The sequence below is a fragment of the Semicossyphus pulcher genome, unplaced genomic scaffold (genome assembly GCF_022749685.1).
Source record: "Semicossyphus pulcher isolate SPU_LCO1_2020_fin unplaced genomic scaffold, fSemPul1.0.p SCAF_11, whole genome shotgun sequence".
Lineage (NCBI taxonomy): Eukaryota > Metazoa > Chordata > Actinopteri > Labriformes > Labridae > Semicossyphus > Semicossyphus pulcher.
Genome location: NW_027211615.1, coordinates 13,523,653 through 13,542,423, shown reverse-complemented (window position 1 = coordinate 13,542,423; position 18,771 = coordinate 13,523,653). Strand labels below are relative to the sequence as shown.

General features: G+C 43.3%; 2 protein-coding genes across 4 annotated transcripts in view; one reads left to right on the top strand and one right to left on the bottom strand.

The window, feature by feature from the left end:
• Nucleotides 1–1,187: 1,187 nt before the first annotated feature.
• LOC138585352 (trans-L-3-hydroxyproline dehydratase) lies at nt 1,188–3,980 on the top strand. Its single transcript, XM_069657659.1, has 6 exons — nt 1,188–1,227; nt 2,457–2,941; nt 3,011–3,180; nt 3,267–3,389; nt 3,477–3,614; nt 3,711–3,980. Exons 2-6 carry the CDS (start codon nt 2,464–2,466, stop codon nt 3,834–3,836), a joined length of 1,035 nt encoding a protein of 344 aa, XP_069513760.1. The 5' UTR covers nt 1,188–1,227; nt 2,457–2,463; the 3' UTR covers nt 3,837–3,980.
• Nucleotides 3,981–4,664: 684 nt separating this feature from the next.
• The window catches only part of LOC138584285 (disheveled-associated activator of morphogenesis 1-like), a 45,857-nt gene continuing 31,750 nt past the window's right edge, over nt 4,665–18,771 (bottom strand). For 2 of the 3 annotated variants that reach the window (XM_069656478.1, XM_069656486.1), the window contains exons 4-26: nt 17,161–17,232; nt 16,239–16,333; nt 15,521–15,854; nt 15,317–15,427; nt 15,101–15,204; nt 14,864–14,930; nt 14,656–14,773; nt 13,977–14,115; nt 13,684–13,742; nt 13,397–13,584; nt 12,965–13,276; nt 12,221–12,328; nt 11,437–11,466; nt 11,055–11,152; nt 10,880–10,964; nt 9,882–9,988; nt 9,090–9,178; nt 8,705–8,873; nt 8,424–8,531; nt 8,276–8,336; nt 8,033–8,164; nt 6,697–6,867; nt 4,665–6,056 (exon numbers count right to left, since the gene is read on the bottom strand). In XM_069656478.1, coding sequence (XP_069512579.1) covers nt 5,847–6,056; nt 6,697–6,867; nt 8,033–8,164; nt 8,276–8,336; nt 8,424–8,531; nt 8,705–8,873; nt 9,090–9,178; nt 9,882–9,988; nt 10,880–10,964; nt 11,055–11,152; nt 11,437–11,466; nt 12,221–12,328; nt 12,965–13,276; nt 13,397–13,584; nt 13,684–13,742; nt 13,977–14,115; nt 14,656–14,773; nt 14,864–14,930; nt 15,101–15,204; nt 15,317–15,427; nt 15,521–15,854; nt 16,239–16,333; nt 17,161–17,232 — 2,967 coding nt within the window. In that variant the 3' untranslated portion in view covers nt 4,665–5,846. The remainder of the gene's footprint in view (nt 6,057–6,696; nt 6,868–8,032; nt 8,165–8,275; nt 8,337–8,423; nt 8,532–8,704; nt 8,874–9,089; nt 9,179–9,881; nt 9,989–10,879; nt 10,965–11,054; nt 11,153–11,436; nt 11,467–12,220; nt 12,329–12,964; nt 13,277–13,396; nt 13,585–13,683; nt 13,743–13,976; nt 14,116–14,655; nt 14,774–14,863; nt 14,931–15,100; nt 15,205–15,316; nt 15,428–15,520; nt 15,855–16,238; nt 16,334–17,160; nt 17,233–18,771) is intronic. The other variant, XM_069656495.1, reaches the window with a different exon arrangement.

Below are 18,771 nucleotides of genomic sequence, written 5' to 3'. Positions count from 1 at the left end.
GTCCAGGGTGTACCCCGCCTCTCGCCCAATGACAGCTGAGAGATGCTCCATCCCCCCATGACCCTGAACAGGATAAGCGGTATAGATAATGGATGGATGGATGTTTATTTTATGCTCTTCCTGGACTTGTTTTCCTTGATGTTAATTTAAAGTTTCAGACTTCGTTATTTATCTTACAGATTAGTGGAGTGACATTAGTGACCACCTTAAGAGTTATTGTCAGGTAATGAAACGTGCCTTACAATGATAAAGCCTCATTCAGGGTTGTGTAACTCTTCAATTAATTGTGAACTTAAAGTATGTTTTATAATAGAAATGTTGACCCTGTTTGTGTTTGAGCGCCTTTTCCTGTTAATAAGTGATCAAAGCAGAACATGAACCGACAGACCGGCACAAAAAGAAAATCTGTCACGGCATCATTCATATTATGAGCTGTTTAAAACTATTGAATTTGTGTTTGAGCTTCTTTCCATGCATGTAAAATAAGATTAGGAATGCAACAATGGTGGTTTAATTATAGATTTTTATTGTGAAATATCATTCTTTCTTTTATTTTCTATTTGTGAGAGGTGAATATTTCAGGTAAATGCAGCACAGCTTGTGTATTCTTTCATGTAGCTTTTCCTCTTGCTCAGGTATATTTACTCCTAATTACTGGTAATGCAAGTCATGATTTTGATTACACAAGATTTTAAATGATGGTTACTTCACACTGCTATGCAAACCTAACTGAACATTTTCATTTGTTTAGATAACAATGATAAACATGAACAAACGATGTGGTTACAGTTTATGTTCGTGATGTTTTCTACTTTTCTGTGTGACTGAGAATCAGTATGAACTGTATGGACACGAGCATGTGACTAATTCAGTACATTTATTTTATATTAGATATATTTATGACCCTGCATGCATCCAGGGAAACTGTCAACAGTGAATTGAACAATGAAAACTGACGCCTGCTCACCATCTGTTGTGTGGACTCCTCTGTTTTGGTACACAAGATTTTCTCCGGTTCCCTAAAATACGTCCAAATTACTGGTTTGACCTCCATAAATCTGTACTCGTGTTAAATTCAGAAACAATTTATGTTTAAAGTAATTTAGCCCTCCAGAACACCGGGTGGCGCAAAAGTCTCGTTTAGTGTATCTGCAAACAGAAACACGCATGCGCATACGGATTAAAAAGTACAGGAGGCTGCAGAAGTTTGCAGAAGTTTTAACACAGGTAAACATATTAATGCCTTTCTTTACCGTTAATTTTATGTGCGCTGTTCTACTGCATTTTAATGCAGACTGGTGACTTTAACTTCCGTCCTACGGTTTTTCGCTCCGTATCTCTGGTTCACTTCTACAGCAGACCACGAAACTTTTCAAAGTAAATCATTAATTGGTTCCGTCATAAAGTTTTCCTGTTTAAACAGGCTGTGAATGAAAACAGACGGACATAAAATACGGTCTGTTTTTAATTTATTTCAGACCAATATGTTGCAAGAACTTTTATTTAAAATGTAAAATAAATAAATAAATGAATGTTCACCAGCAAACTCCGTTAACCTTGTTTTGAATGATCATCATTCAGATTACTTATGAGAATAAGCATCAAAGCTGATAAAATACTCTCTGACTCTAAAATATGTTTGATAAAATGCAGTTTGGTTTCAATAATTATGATACAAACAAGCAACAAGTAATTTGTAATTTAATTACGATACTGGTAAAATCCTATATCCACCGGTATAAATATACCAAATCAAAACCTTTAGTGTTTTTGCTCTTAGATAAAAATTAACATGACATAGTTTTCTTATCAATAATAAGAAAACAATTGAAACGATTTTATTAAGAAGACATCACCCTGGTTTATGTTGTTTAGTTGTTTATTTCCCTAAAAAATAGCTGTAAATATTAAAGCCCCTACAATGGAAACACTGCTGCATTGTGTTTGGAAATTGAGATATTATTCTTGCTTTTTTTTTTTACATTATAAAACTTCCACGCTGGAATCTGTAATGTGACTCTCATTTTTTAAAATATCAATTCATAACCAGGGGACAATTTACCTGGGGGTCCAAAATACATCCTAGTTTAAATAATGTGCGTCAACAGATTCCTGCTAATTTCGTTGAACATTTGTTTGCCAATGTGCCCCTCTGAAATTAATATCTGCAGATAATAGTTAGATAGATAAAAGTGTTTCTGTAGGTTTTTGCTGTGTTAGCTGATGTAGAGGCCATGTCTCAGTGTGAAAACTAGTTTGAAGACAGTTTTGTGTTTATATGATGCGCATTCCCTAAAGAGTGAAATGCAAATAAAGATACACCCGTCTGATCATAGAGTTGACTTTGTAAAGCAGTTTAAACACAACCTGAACACTACGACCTTCATAAGGAAGGATGTATGGCATTGGACATTGCACATGTTTTTATTTGCTTTCAGAATTGTCTTTTAAATCAGCTCTGAGATGGACGTGCAGCTTCCCCCTCATGAGGGAGACGAGCTCTCGCTGGTGGACATGCACACGGGCGGAGAGCCTTTACGGATCATCCTCAGTGGCTACCCAGAGGTCAAAGGTGACAGCGTGCTCTCCAAGCGGCGTTACACCCGGGAACACCTGGACCACCTGAGGAGGGTGCTGATGTTCGAGCCGCGGGGACACAAGGACATGTACGGAGCCCTGATCGTGGACAGTGAGATCCCTGAGGCTGATCTGGGGGTCCTGTTCATGCACAACGAGGGGTACAGCACCATGTGTGGACACGCCGTCATCGCGCTGGGACGCTTCGCTGTGGACTACAAACTGGTGAAAGAGCCACAGTCGCCAGAGACGCAGGTGAACATCCACTGTCCCTGCGGGCTGGTGAAGGCGTTTGTCGAGTACTCGGATGGTAAAACAGGAGCAGTGAGGTTCCTCAGTGTGCCTGCGTTTGCCTTCGCCACAGGTACGACACTGCAAACGGTTTTTATGTGTTCTTCCACACTGCAGCTCTAACTCAAACACTTTTCTGTAGATGTGACGGTGAAGGTGGAAGGGTTCGGTGATGTGACGGTCGACATCAGCTACGGAGGAGCTTTCTACGCCTTTGTTAGCGCACAGAGGTTCGGCCTCGATGTGACAAAGTCCAGAACTCGAGATCTGGTGGACGCAGCCACAGCCGTGACAAATGCTGTCAAAGCTCAGGTAACAAGTTTTTACCAGATTTACACACAAACACTAACAATAACAAAACACACTGACACACAGACATGTTCTCTTTTCTCTCCCAGGTGAAGCTGCACCACCCAACCAGTGATGATCTTGCCTTCCTCTATGGCACCATCCTCACAGACGGCAAAGATGATTATTCCTTAGATGCCACTGCAAATATCTGTGTGTTTGCAGACGCGCAGGTATCTCACAGACGCTGGCCTAACCCATCAACTGTCTGGTGTATTTGTATGTCTCATTATGTGTAACTGATTTAAACGTGTTTACAGGTGGACCGGAGCCCCACTGGTTCTGGCGTTACCGCCCGAGTGGCTCTGCAGTATCACAAAGGTCTCATCCAGCTCAGTCAGACCAGGACGTTCCTGAGTGGAGCCACTGGATCCCAGTTCACAGGGAAAGCTGTTCAGGTACTGCTTTTGTTTTCTCCGGGCTCCATGTCTTAATTTAAAAAAAAAAAAAGAGTTCTTTTTTTTAAAGAGATCATCTTGTGTGTTTCTGTTCAGGAGACAAAGTGTGGAGACTTCAAGGCTGTCGTGGTGGAAGTCGCCGGCAGAGCGTTTTACACGGGGGTTTCACGCTTCGTGCAGGAGTCCGAGGACAAACTGACACATGGCTTCCTGCTGAAGTGAGCCTCAGTTACAGGTTTTGTTTGTAAACATGTTAATACGTACAAAAAAGACAGAACACCTCAAACTCTCTGATAAGAGTACTGAGTCAATAAATTAACTGTATTAAAGGGATGTCATCAAAAGTTTTTCTTTGTAAAAGTTGATTACGGTCTGATTTTTATGGCCTGAGTAGTAAATAAAAAATAATGAAAATGCAATTTAGTATTAAATTAATTGTGGGTGAAATTATTTATCATTCTTTCAGACAAACCTGGTTTAGGAGATTGATAAATGACCTTGTCTGTAACTAGAACATCAAAAAATTCAAATTATTTGAGACTTGAAACTTTAGTATTTATCCTAAATACTTTGACATTTTAATTCAAAGTTGTAATAATCAATAAACATTCTAAGCTGTTCAACAGTAAAAAGCATATAACTGTCTTAAAGTGAGTTTAAACAATCCCCTTTAAATTAAGTTTTTACTTTTCAAGACAAGTTGAAAGTTAATTTGTTGAGTATGTATCAGAATTTTTGGATTTGTATCGAGTGTACGGGGACTCCATTTAAAACCAGTGTATTCAGTTATGCACTCTGTACGCACAAGCAGCGTGTGACGGCTCTGTCTCGTCATTTTCATTTATCATACACAGGAAAGAGTGAAGAGGCGTCTGCTCAACTGTTTCCACACACACCTGCAGTATGAACCCACTGTTACCCTGTTCAGTTGCACTTACTTACCACTAGATGGGGCAATCACACTGGCTGCTGTCAGAGTCTCTGAAGTTAAACATTTGTGTTATATGTCCTTTATTGAGCCAAAGTGCACATGAAAACACAAGCCATCACTGTTTTTCTCCCATTTATTCTCATCAGGTCGGTGTACAATGGAAGGCAATATTTAAATTATAAAAGTCCAATGAAGTGTTCGACACTGGATGGATTCACACGGCTGAGATCGCGTCCACATGTGATGTTTTTTAATGAAAACATCACATGTGGATGTTTAAAATCAGGCGGTTGGTTTCTGTTTGCAGTGTGAATCCAGCCATTGCACAGGAAACAGATTTCATTTATTCAATAAAAACATGAAGGAGGGCACTTCCTTCAGAGCGGAGAAACACGTGTATTGCATTGATAGGGTATGGTTTTAATGGCATTTAGCATAGTCATTATGGGTTTGTATGTGCATGTGAAACAAGCACACAACCTTATATATAGATATATGTAATCTATGACACGAGTGTCCACACTTTGAGGAATTGCAGATTAGGCCCAGGCCTTTAAGAGTACCCACTCAACAATTAAAACCGACAGAGTTAAGGCCAGCTCTTAACAGGAAAAGTTCAAATAAAACATACAGTGATCAGATATATAACTTCTGCACGTCAATAATGATTAATAGAAAACAGTCCTCTGCTTCTTAGCTGCGTCACTTGCAGTCAAAACCAGCTCTGTTTAACAGTCTCAGTCCTGTGATGGCTCTGACTGCAAGAGGACAGCAGCGTCTTCACGAAGTTCAGTCTTTCTCCCAGACAATCAGGTGCGAGCCCGTCACAATCTATGAAATCAGTCCGTACAAAATGGCCCCTTGTGTTTTTTTGTGGGGAATCACTTCCTGTTTGGATCGAGCATCAAGCTCTACGAGGAGTCTGCGAGCTGCACATGTCACTGTGCATAGATTCTGACGTACAAAAAACAGCACAGAACGGTTCCTATCAAACATCTCTGACACATGTAGGAAAACTCTTCTCCATCCTGCGACTGTGCGACATCTTCTATAACATTTCATTGTACCCGACTGATCCTCCTGTTTGGTCGTTAAGAACAACTTTTGGCTTCTGCTCCGTTTAACATCAAAATCTCAGGGGATGAAAGGTCCGAGCGTGTTGCGCTGTGTGTGGCGCTGCACCCCTGAAGCCTGGGTGGGAATGGAGAGAGGTGCAGAGGAATGTGCATGTCAGTTTGACCCAGAGGGAAACGAAGGACGAGCAGTGGGGAGCGAAATGAGGATGATGACCTCAGCATCGCTTAGAAGTTGAGCTTTGTGATCGGCCGCTCTCTCGAATCCGTGTTCTGGTTGTTGAAGCGTTTGCGGTTGCGTTTCATCTTGGACAAGTCCTTGTCGAAGACCTCGCCCGACCGCAGCGCCGACACCAGGTCGTCAAACTCGCCGCCGTCGTCTTCCCCGTTGGCCTTCGCTTTGCGGGCCTTTCGCTCCTTCTCCCTCTGCTCTTTGAGCTGTGACACAGGAAGACAAATGTCTAAGCAATGTTCTGTTGTTTTTAATAACCTAAAGATCAAAGAAATAGTTCTTCTTTTCTTTCTTGCCAACAGATAATTAAGAAGATGGATACTCTTCTCCTAAGTATGTGTTGAAACTGGAGCCACAGCTGGTTAGCTTAGTTTAGCATAAAGGCTGGAGAAGGGAGACATGTAGCCTGGTTCAGTCTGAAGGTAACAAAAACTATTTGTTGGCAGAGCTCAACAGAGAAGATAAAAGTGACACTTAATGAGCCTTAGAGGTGCTACTAGGTGCTTTTTGTTACCTTCAGACAGAGACAGAATTTATGCTAAGCTAACCAGCTGTCTGCTGTAAGAGCAGACGTGAAAATGATATATTCTCATCACTTTACTTTCAACTAAAAAGCTAACAAATATTCTTTCTAAAAAGATAAACTAGTCTTTTAAAGCAGAACTACACCTGACCAAAAGTCGAGTGTAATGAACTCAACAAGGGTTCATTTTATTGGCTCATTGTTTTTTATCTTCTTTCAAAGTTCTACAGTTTTGCTTAAACTCTAAATTAATTTTAGACTTTCAAGAATATTTCAGATAACAACCACTAAATTAAAGTGTTTGACTGTGAACGATGACGTACCTGCGCTTCCATTTTGGCCCTCCGCTCCTCCTCCTCTTTGCGTTTCCGCATGTTCTCGTTCTCCTGCTGAGCTTCGGCGAACGACTGCAGGAACTGGTCAAAGATGCCAAAGAACTCATCTGGCTGCATCTTACTGGCGTCCTCGCCGAAGTGCTTTACTGCCCGGAGGAACTGCGGGACGAAAGAGAAAGGGGGGGGCGCACAGGGAGGGGCACGTGGGATTAGATTTACAGCAGGACACAGTAGAGCCATGTTTTACTCACTGTTTTACAGGAGACTCATTAGGTCCCAGCTCTTTGAAATAAGAGCATGGGACCAGTCATCGGGCTTTGAAGCCCGTGTTAACCCAGATCTGACCGGCTACTGATTACAGCCGAGGCCTGAGACTGGAGCCAGAGCTCAAATTAAGGCAGCGTGTTTGTGGAGTGTTTTTCACAGTAAGTTAAAGGAAGAACATCCAGATGTGAGCTCATGCTGAGAATACAGACCCTCTGAGATGTGTGTGTTAACAGCCGCTCTGTCCATCACACGCAAACTCTCTGAGGTGGAGCAAAGGGGCATGTAAATTCATTCATGATTTTTTTTCTGAACATAAACTGCTGTTTTTGTGTTAATGCCTAAAGTGACACTTCTTTTTAACATCTTCGATTCTGCAAGAGTTTTATTGAACGCACATTGGCCCCATGCAGGGAGCTGTTTACATGTTCTCTGTTTCTCAATCCTGCACTCACATATTTAACTGTGGGACACCGTAAATGATTAACAGACACTAAAGGTTGCCATGTGGGCGGCAAAGCAATTAGGTCAACACAACACATGCAAACAGACACACACACTACGGGGCAAAAAAATAAAAGATAACTCTTCCCACCCTGCAACGATAAATGTGGACAGACACGTAAATTTAAACCTCAGGGTGTCAAGATTTCCACGAAAAGGTGACTATGCTCAGGTTTCAGGTTGTAAAAATGTCCATTAAAACGTCTGCAAAATCCAGGTTTGTTTATTATTTTGCTGTTTTATAAAGTGCTTATTCTGTGGTGAGAAAATGTGAAAATGTAAGGTTGTTATAAACTGTAACAGAATGATATAATGTGTTGAACATAATGGTTCCTGTTTTCTCTTTTGACCTGCACACATGGCAACGAGCCGGCCGACCAATAAAGCGTCAGCGGTGCAGCGGCAGGAAGCTGAAGCGCTTCTCTCCCGCTGTTAGCTTTCCTCTAAAAGGTGACTGATGAGGTCAACAAGGCGTGTGGAAACAGCTGCAGGGAGAGGAAATGGGATGCAAGCGCTCTGTGTGTACAGAAAGTGACAGTGGTGCTCTCCGACTTACCAGCTCCTTGGCCTCGGTAAGAGAGTCCTCCACGTCGGAGAAGCTGAAGCTGGCCACAGTGATGAACTGACTCACTACGGACACGTACTTGTCCCCCAGCTCCTGCGGTCGCTTCTTCTGGAACTCCAGCTCCTACGAGTGAAAATAATCCAGGAAAGGAAGATGAAGGAGAGGAAGGAGAGCTAAAGTCGTCGCACAGTAAAGATTATATAACAGCAATACAGAGCATATACTGTGACTCACACTCTCTACACTCTTTAAGCCGCTTCGCAGGTTGTTGATATCTTTTTCCAGCTCCGTCATGCTGCAAAATCATTAAGTGGTTTAGAATCAAACGCAAACAATGAGTTTTCAGCAAACAGGAAGTGAGTCAGGCGGCAGATTCTCGTACTTGACTTTGGCTGCCTCTGAGATGCTCTGCAGGTCCTCCTGGAACATCAGGACTTTGGGGTATTTCTTCTCCAGGATGGTGATCAAGTAGTGCAGGAGGGTGATGTTTCTGCAAACACAGGAGGCGCACAGACAGAGTGAGGCAGTAAACATGCACATGTGCCATATGTTGCTTTGAAAAGGCAGCTCCTGATATTAATAACCAGATGGAAGTTCATCTATATCCCATATGCTCCAGATGTGACTTTTATGTCTGTTCTTTGAGTTCTAAAGTGTTCTTACTTGTCGATACTGGATTTGGTATCAGCGATCTTGTTGAGTGAAGACACCTTGAAGCCGTAAGCGTTCCCCCTCTGACCCTTGTTCATGAAGTTCCCGAAGGCGAGCACCACCTCCAGCAGCTGCTTCAGGCTTCTGCTGTGTAAGATCTCCTTCGACGCCTTCGTCAGAGCTGAGACGGGACGACATAAAGGACAGAAGTGTTGAATTAAAAAGGTGCCTGGCAGATTTATTTATAGACTTACAAAGCGGTCACATGTCTGCCTGTGCAAATATAAAAAGATAAGAATAGAAAACATTTGAATTCAGAGGCTGTGATGTTGACGACAGACATGATTTGGAAAATTTTGTGTTTTACTCATAAAAACAAGTCAATGATTTTTCCCACCTTCAACTTTGGGTTTCATCTCAGCTATCCTCTCTGCAAACTTCTTTTTGAAGTACAGAGACTGCAGCCTCTGCTGGTAGTGGTTTATTCTGGACAGGAGATGGAAAAAACGAGTCAGAGCAGGACGAAAAAAGACCAAAAACAGGAATTATAAACAGGGAAATCCACAAATTTAGACAAAAGCCGTAAACATGGACATCGTGCTCTAGAAAAATAAAGCGAACCGCCTGTGTGCTTACTCAGAGGGACATTCTGACTTTTATTTGTGGTTTTGAATCTTATTTTTGGCAGCTTTTTTTATTTCAGCGTATAAACCACTGACTCTGCGGCTAATGAAAGCCACAGTGACATCTGTCCTCAAGTCCAGTCCGTACAGTAAATCATGAAAATCTGCATTTAACCGACATGTCGGCGTCAGGAGGAATTATGCTGTAGTGATGTCAGCTGCTTGGTTTCTGATCATATTTATGGAGTCGGTGGCCGAGTCGTGACTCGTTTCCTTTGTTCCTTTAAGGACTTTGTGTACAAAACAGAAACACCAACACTGTTATTACATTACTGACTCTTAAATCACCAACACGATTTAGAGGTAATGATTCACACAGACAGGTATTGTTCCCGGCTCAGTGGAAACCCATGTGTCATTTCGCTTATCTGCTCGCACTAAGAGGAGACAATGGCTATTGTTCGTCAGCAGATCTGATCTGCAGAGCGCTGCTCTGACCTGAAGCTTTTAGTACCTGTTGTGTGCAGAATTAAAAAGGCATCACATGATAAAGAAGAGTAGAGTACCTGCTCATCTCATAGAGGAAGCGGTCAGGTTTTGCCATTCGGTCGAGCTCATGTTTGTGCTCCTCCAGAAGATCCACATCGCTTTTCTCAGGGATGAACTTCAGCAGCTGATGGGACAGAAAAAAACCCTTTATTAACACATAACTGATTCGAGACGAGACATATCTCACTGCCTCTCTTTGCTGCAATACAATCACATTTTCCTTTAAAAGATATACTCTTAGCAGGGACGTGGATTTTAGGGACGGCATGTGTTCTGGTTTCTGTTTGTAGTACGCTTGTAGTCTGAGTAATATTGACCAATCACGTATCAGCAGGCTGCAGCGTATGCTGGAAAAACAGTCCTTGAGGAGAGCAAAAGCAGGCGGAACGTAATCCACCGTAACGACATCCCGACTCCCATCAGCGTCATCTGGCAACGATTTAGCTTCTTATTAATCTCTATAAACAGACATCTGCATGCTAACAGCTACAATCTGTTCTAGATCTAAAATTTCAACTTGAGAGAAATTCCCTTGACGCTGTGTCACAAAATTTGGTCAGCTTTCAGATTTCCCGACATCCTCGAATGCATCAGAAATGATCGATCCGACCTCAACAATTAAGCATTTTAAAAGTAGTTTTCTTCTCCTCTTGAGGAGCTGACAAAGCCTCATTTTTTCTTTTGACTAATCTGCATCATGATGTTGAAATTTAGGCAAAGGTGAGACCTGTTAACTAAAGTCAATCACAAGAAAAACTTTTTCTGTAAACAATGCAGCACGTGGAAAAGGAAGTCTTGACTGGAAGTCGTTTATCGCTAAGCGCTCGTTCACCTTTGCCCCCAGAGGCTATATCGTCGTCAGACTAAAGCTGATGGGATCCAAGATTGGCAGATTTGTAATACAATGTAAAGTAATAAACAACTACAGTACCCAGGTTTCTCTTTTACGTGATGCAAGTCATCAGCCGACTGTCAAAAGCTGTAACCTGGTGCGTGTGTGCGATAGATGACGTACCTGCTCCAGCATGTCTTTGGGAAGATCCTCCTGCTCGTCCATGGTTAGGATGGCTCTCTTGATCTCCTCGTTTGAAAGCTTCAGCCTGCAGCAAAAAAACACACACACGAGCCAATTAAAAATCCATCATAACCCATGAGATGTGAGAGGTTTAATGATGCAGGAAGAAACTCACCGCGAAAGGAGGATGTTGCAGTTTTGAGCTCGGCGGCCGTCAATGACTGAAAGCTCTTTGACTTTTTTAGAGCTCAGTGTGTCGTCGTCCGCCTCTTTCTGTGAGCAGAGTGATGAAGAGGTAAGCAGAGGGCGACTTTAATGTGCACAACTTTTTAGTAACAGACACACGGCTATGAAGATGACACATACCCTGAAACCCCAAACAAGAGAGAAGACATTACAAAGGCTTTAAGAACAGTCGTACAATCATGCAAACATGACGCACAAGTCACGGCACCTGAGGTTGTACATTTGGTCACAGAGACATTAAATCACAACAGAACATAATATAACATGTAAGGACAGATGGGTTGAATTCATTTGACTGTAAGTGCACTCACCTGTTTGCTGTTATTGATCATAAAGAAGTCCTAAAACGCAGGCAAGAAGCAGGGAAGATGTAAGCACTCGTTAGAATAAGTAAAGCAGTTACGTGATTGCAGCCAATAAAAACAAACAGCAACGTGAATCAAAAGCTCGTTCAGCATGGACGATGGATCCATCAGTAATGAAGTGAGCAGCAGTGGGACATGAGTGGGTGTTCAGTGGATCAGTGCGTGCGTGTGTAGTTGACATGCTGTGCACATACGAGATCTGTGAAGTGAGTCTAGATCTGTCATCTGTCTGTTCAAACAGGCCGACAGTGAGGATCTAAATCCATGGAGGATCAGGCTTTTGACATCTTGAACTTTGAACTGACATGCTCATGCCTCTTAGTACAACTAATAAAGGCACTACTGATTGTGATGCAATAGTATCTAAGTGAAGCAACGAGGAGAAAATAGCTGGTTCTGAGCAGCTCACTCATGCATTTTCAATCACATGGCAGAACTACAAAGAAAAATGGCATAAAAACAGCGTTCCATCAAAAGAAGGCGCTCAAGATGACATGAAAGTTTTGCATGAAATAAACTCCAAAATCAATCTGTAAATTCTCCCTTTTGGAAACATTTCTACAACATTTCTTAAGAATCAAAAGTTGCAAAACAGGAGAAAATGTAGAAAACGCAAGCCAGCTGCAACCCTCAACCACCCGCCCACCCGACCAATCCACCCCTCCACCCCTATCTGACAGCAGCAGGCGACGTGTCGATCTGGAGAGGTGAACTGCAGCGTCCTCAGTACCTGCTGTCTCTGGTAGGCAGAGAAGGTCTTTTCAATGTCCTCCAGATCCAGGATTTTGAAAACCTTGGCATCATCCACGTCCATCCACACGGTGCCCTCCAGTTTATTCTGAGCACAGGAGAAGAAAACATTTGTTGTGTCAGATTTTAAAGTGATAATCTCGAAGATTTTCATGTAAATAAATGTCTGTTGAGTCACTATCTATTGGCGAATTAGGTGATTGAGCTTAAGGCCCACTGATGAAAGCATTTGTATTTGCAGTATATAGTATCATTATGGACTGAGCGACATTCGCGCCCAGTTAGTGACACGTTTTCCATCAGCCAGCAGTGGCTCGTCTGTCAGAGAGGGTAGGCGGAGCTAAGCGGCTGCTTTTCCGCTCTCTGCAAGTGCTGCAAGTAAACAGTAATCTACTATGGCTGAACAAACAAAGCAAAGATGGATGACTACAGATACAACTTCAACAAGAAGTTAAAATCCAAAGAAAAAGAAACAAACTCGACGCTCAGATGAAGGCAAACAGTCTAAAAAGGAAAGCGACCGTCAGCGAGGAAAATCAAGAGTTACAACCGGAGCCAACCGTGGACGTCACACATGCAACACTGACTGGATATCTGGGAAGTGTGCTCCTGCAATTACCGTTTATCGCCACAGGTGCCGCCAAAGAGAACGAATCTGAGATCTCGAGATTATAACTTTAACACAAAGCATCACTTCATTCAGGGCTTTCTCTACTGATCTCACCTCAGCTAACTTGGACCAGTTGAAGGACTTGAGCGCGTTGGCTGGCTGGGGAATGTTCTTCTGCTTCAGGGAGGGTCCTAACGGTGCTCCTGGTGGCGGAGGGATGCCTCCCATGGGTGCACGTCCGGGAGGAGGTGGAGGACAGCCTGGAGGAGGGGGTGGGGGAGGCGGAGGAGGCATCATCCCCCCAGGAGGTGGCGGGGGAGGCGGGCACATGCCTCCAAAGCTTGGTACGGGTGGAGGAGGCAGAGGACCACCGGGAGGACCGGGGGCGAGGGGAGGGCCTCCGGGAACAACGGCTGCCTGTCGTTGCTGGGGGAGTAGAGTAAGGAGAAAGGGTACATGCTTACACTGGTCAGGAGGGAACGATGGATTGCTCTGGATATCATTCAATGTGGTTGTAATATAAGGTTGATATAAAGGAGGACGTACGGTGCTGAGCTCGTGCAGTCGGGTGGCGAGTTCGGCCGCTTGCTGTTTGACATTCTTGTGCTCGGTGCTCTCCTTCTCCAGCTTCTCTTTCATCTTGTTGAGCGTCTGCATCATGTCCTCCTTCTCCTGCGTCTTTGCGTCACATTCACGCTCCTTCTTGTCAAACTTCTGCTGCAGCTCATGGTGCTCTGTGTTGACAAGTCAGAGACATAACTCATCAACACTAATACACAATTTGGCCTCTAAAACTTCCCTGTCGAGAATAAGTTTGTTAAAGTCTTTCAAACCTTTTCTCATTTTCTCTGCCTGCTCTTTCCACTGCTTGACCTCGTTTTCATTGACCAGCCTGCAGAAAGATCAACACATATAATCAACTACAGTTTCTACATGAACAGGTCATTGTTTATCTCATCTTAAAAGAGAAGCTATTTTAAGACAAACTCTGCAGAGCACATGGCTGTTAAACATCTCAGGAAACACAAGCTATGCTCTCCATCCTTCAATCTGGCGGCCACGTAATCTGTTCCATGCTCTCATTCATGTGTCAGTCTGTGCGGGGGGGGAAACCGGGAGGACTCACATCCGGACGACGTTCTTCACGTTGAAATTCTCCAGTGGTGTGACGTCGGGGTCGTGACCTTTGTCATTCTGCAAAACCATCTGCTGGACGATGCGATCCAACAGCAGCCAGTACTGCACCGTGTTACCACTCCTCTTGTCTGAAGGGAGAGACAGTTTAGTTAAGATGTTAATGTTATCAGTTACATTCTTTTGGTCCCTCTTTCTATAGTAGCATCAACACCAGCCCACATTTTATTAGTCCTGTGTTTAACTCTAACACTTGTATGTGTGGCTGAAGTGTTAGTAACACTCGTAATGCTTTCAAAGAGAAAGTGGGGGACTTAAAGAAGAAGGTGACTGCAGCTGTTTGGTGGCTCCTTTTTTTCAAAGTGAAACAACGGTGGGAAAGCTGGCTAACTCTAATCAGGCGTTGCATTTGGTGTTGGCCAACAGCAGTGTCTGGCTTTGAGTATGTGGAGCATTCAGTCTCGCTGGGAATGTGCTTATCCAATTTCTGGACCGACTAATCCGGACAGAGTCAACAGCCTTATCTTTTTGGACAGAAACCAGAACGTACAGATGCACAGATGAGTAATTATACTACCTTCATTCACTACAGTCTCTTAATTACACCCCACAGATAAAAATATGTTCTATAGTTTGCAGCCCTGAAATGAACAAGTCAAAGAAACACCCACGTGGCATGAGGAGGCAGTGATGCAGCACAGACATAAAGTGCGGGTATGCATCAGTGTGGTTCATCTTCTTGCGGATGATATCAAACACTTGGCTGGCACTCTTGGTGTCTAAATGTACCTGGAGGAAGAAGATACAAGTTAAACAACATCCCTGTGAACAACTTTTCACTAATATTACGGGAGAATTACGAGTCATTTTCTTCCTTACCGACTCGAAGCGTTTGGACAAAGCCAGCTCATCCTCGTTCCGCAGCATCTCAAAGTAGTCTAAATGCCTGAGAGGAAACGAGTAGATTATTCTTACTCTGAACACTCGGACCAAATAAATCCCTTATTTCTTTGATTTCATGTTTCTGAGCTGATTAACAAGCATTGTGTAGCAGGTGAATTCTTTCAAAGCTCCAGTTGCTTTTCAGCCTGATACAGTTCATGTTTTATGTCTTACCTGTCTAACGTGGAGTTTTCATGCGAGCGTAACTTATCGATCACAGGTTGGATCCCCAACATGAGAAACTCATATCGTAGGTGGATACGGAATTCCAAACTTGTCTATGTTTAAGGGAAAAAAGCAGGAAAGAAGGATGTGAACAATGTATTTGCAAAGTCTCTTGAATGACCTTCTCAGGAGAAAGGAAGCAGAAAGAACGGTGTAATAACTCACCTCTCCGGCCCCTTGACTCAGCACAGCATTAATAAAGGACATGATGGCTGTTTTCAGGTTGACCTCGTCTCTGTACCGCCCCGTACTCCGGTCCAGGTCGTTAATAAGTGTCTGAAGAAAGACAGGTCATTACAGGTGTTAAAATATCTTTATCTACCTGGGAGAGATTTAACACCACCAGCTTTGTACTCGACTCGCTCCCACCTGAAACCTCGTCCTCTCGCAGGCGAAGCGTTGGTAGTGCAGCATGGCCTCCAGGATTTTTTTGTGTCCGCCGGGGACCAGACACACGGCGCCCATGATCTCCAGCACGGCCACCTTGGTCTTGATGTTCTCCGTGGCCAGGCTCTGGGCGATGATGTTGATGCTCTCGGAGTGGGAGAGGACGTGGGCGCGGCCCTGCGAGTTGTTCATGAGAGCTTTGATGCAGCCGATGAGAGACGTGTGGATCTGCGATTCGGTGGTCTCGTAGTCCATGCTCTTCAGGAAGTTGAGGATGCACGTGAGGCCGTCCATGTCAATGAAACGAGTGACGAACCTGAAAGGAGAGTTACACTTTTATTAAGTGCTTCTGTGATGACAAGTTATGTACGTATACTGTATATGTACGTGCACTTGGTCAGTCCTTATTTCCTTGTTCTGTAACTGAATCATCTTCAGTTAATCTAACTGCTTTTAAACTGCAGTGAAAAGCTTAGGCTCCTGTTTATGTAAATTCACATGGATGAAAAAACACTGCAGTGCCCTTTACAGCGGTTTTTCCCCAAAGGACTCATCTACATAATGTTGTGAGCAGCTGAAAAGAGAGACAGACGAGGTGAGAAGAGGGCGGATGAGAGGATGATAGAAGGCATTAACTGCAAAGAACAGAGAGGAGATAAGACAGACGCATTAAGGGGAGATAAGGGTCGTATCAGTCCACCTCATAGGTTGTGTCCTCAGAGCCGTCTTCAAGCTCTCTATGGTTTTGTTCCTCTCTTCTTCGTCCTCTTTCTCCAGAGCGAGGAGCGTCTTCCTCTGTTCGACAAAGGATTACACATTATGAAGATCTCATTCTGGGTAACAGTTGAACATAAAAATAAGATTTCAAGAAGGCAAGAGTTTGTTAAAAGAGGAGGTATTATGCTGTTTCACATTTTAGGACATATATATAATGTTACAATGTTGGATGTTCAGACTAAACGTGGGTGAAGTTTCAAATCTGTAGGTAAAAGTGTGTTGGAGTAATCCCCAGGCTTCTCAGCTCAGTCAGAGCTTCAGACAGTTTTTTCTTGTGACGTCACAAAGTGCAGCCTCAGCAGGCTTCGGAGAGCCGGCCAATCAGAAGAAAGCAGGCTTGTAGGGCGGGGTGTATTAAAGGGACAGAGCTGACTGAGTCGTTTCAGGCAGAAGCAGAGCACCAGAGAAACATGAGGAGTTTTTTAAACTGTAAATTATGCCAAGCTACTCCACAGGTATCACAGAGTAATATGTGAAGCTATAAATTAGCATAATACCTCCCCTTTAAAATCAAACTTTGCTCCTGGATTGTATAGCGACAGCCTGTGTGACAACATAATTAGCAGACAGCCAAACGATGAGGTTTGTGGGTTAAACTGAGGTTACAGTATGTGACCGACAGCAAGTTTTATTATTGTAATTTAATGACATTGTTTAGTTGTGGTAAAAAGTGTCATTTTTATGGTTAGGGCTAGATTACTTCCGTTTAAAGATGTCAACACTTGAGAGTTTGTCTCTTGTGGACCCTTGTCTCCAAAACTCTAGGAATAAAAAACCTGAGGAGAAGCCAGGGGGGAGCTTTCTTCAGGGACGATTTTGTGACTACAGTTAAAGTTGTTACTTACAGCTGCCATCGAATTGAGCTGATCGATGTAGTATTCTGGCCAACTAGTTGCACTTTTATTTTCTTCTTGTTCCTGAAAAACAGAGAAAAAACAGCATTAACGATGTTGTGTCGAGCTCCAGGAGGGCTTTGTTTTTAAAGGTCACACAAAGATAAAGGAAACATAAGATGAGTTAATAATAAAAAGATAAGCTTGGCTTATGAAGAGTTAACTGGGATTATAGAAACATGTTGCATAAGAACGTGGTCTTTAAGGAGTGAACACTTCAGAGAGAGTCACATGGAGGTGATATTCGGACCGTGTCGCATGTTTGAGTACATCAAAGTTGAACTACAAACCACACGGAAAACCTCATTCCTCATTTTCCACATCGATGAGCTTAGAAACAAACAAACACGGACAAACACATGTGGAACAGGAGGTCCGGGGAATAAATAGCCAAGAGGTGAAAATGGAGCAGGAACTGAAAAGTAGGGCGACACAGATATGCAGCCCATTTTACCCTCGCTGAGTTTCAGGAGGTAGTGAGAAGTGCCAAAAAAAGAGAGCACAGCTGCTTGAGAAAATCTTGAGAGATTAGCAAATGAATGTTAAAACTGTGGATTAAGGACATTCTCTGGCTTAAAATGAGATTAATCTCCAGACAGGCACGTTTGTATTACAAGTTAAAAAACTGCAAGACATTTCTTAGATGATTTAATTTTGTAACTCGAGGGGAAACACTGAGGAGAAAATGACTTGACCGTGAACTTGGCTTGCACATAAAAGCGCCCCCAGCTTTCATTTGAACCCTCGCTCCATTAAGCTCAAGCGAGCTGTGACCATCAGAAACTAATTGGGCGTCCGTTAATAAAGCGGCCTGCGGAGACTTGGCCGCTCGGGCAGAAACTGCGGGCCTTGGCCTGGTCTGCAGGGATCGTGCAGTGACAGGAAGGTCTGATCCTGCTGCTCCACTCAGGAACGTTGCCAGTTTGGCCCGACGGGTGCTGGACGAGGTTCAGTCCATTAGCGGAGCAGAGGTGGGACCGCTTCCTTCAGCATCTCGAGGAGTTCATCTTTCAACTCGGATGTCAGCGCTCTTCAAACGCTGAGATGTCTCCGGTTTATTTAGAGAGGAAATTCAGGGTGTATTCCTCGGAGTTTCTTTTTTCCCACATTTGAGAAAGTGAAGATCAAAGAAACACTTGGAGATTTATCTCTTTTATTTAGGAGTTAAAAGGACATGAAAGAGAAGTTAAGTTACAGCTCTGTCCTCTTATAAATTAAAGGACTTTTTTTTCTGGTTGAAATTTGAAACCGAACTGCAAAATCTCAGCTAACAACCAGGTCAGTAAATCTGCTTCTTGGCAGATACTGTAGCCTAGAGGAGAGCTGACCAGAAGGAGGAGGAAGATTGATTCTCTGCAGCGTGATTTCATCGGCTCAGGTGCCCGGGCCAAACCAAACAGCTCGGGCTTTGCTGCTTTGACTGACTTATCTCCTCCTGGCCCAGCATGGCGCGGGCTCAGAGCGCCCTGATAATCACCCACGTTGCCAGATGTACGGGTACAGTTTTAAACGATCATTCAAACACAATTAATAACCAAAAAAAACAACCGTACCATTTTAATT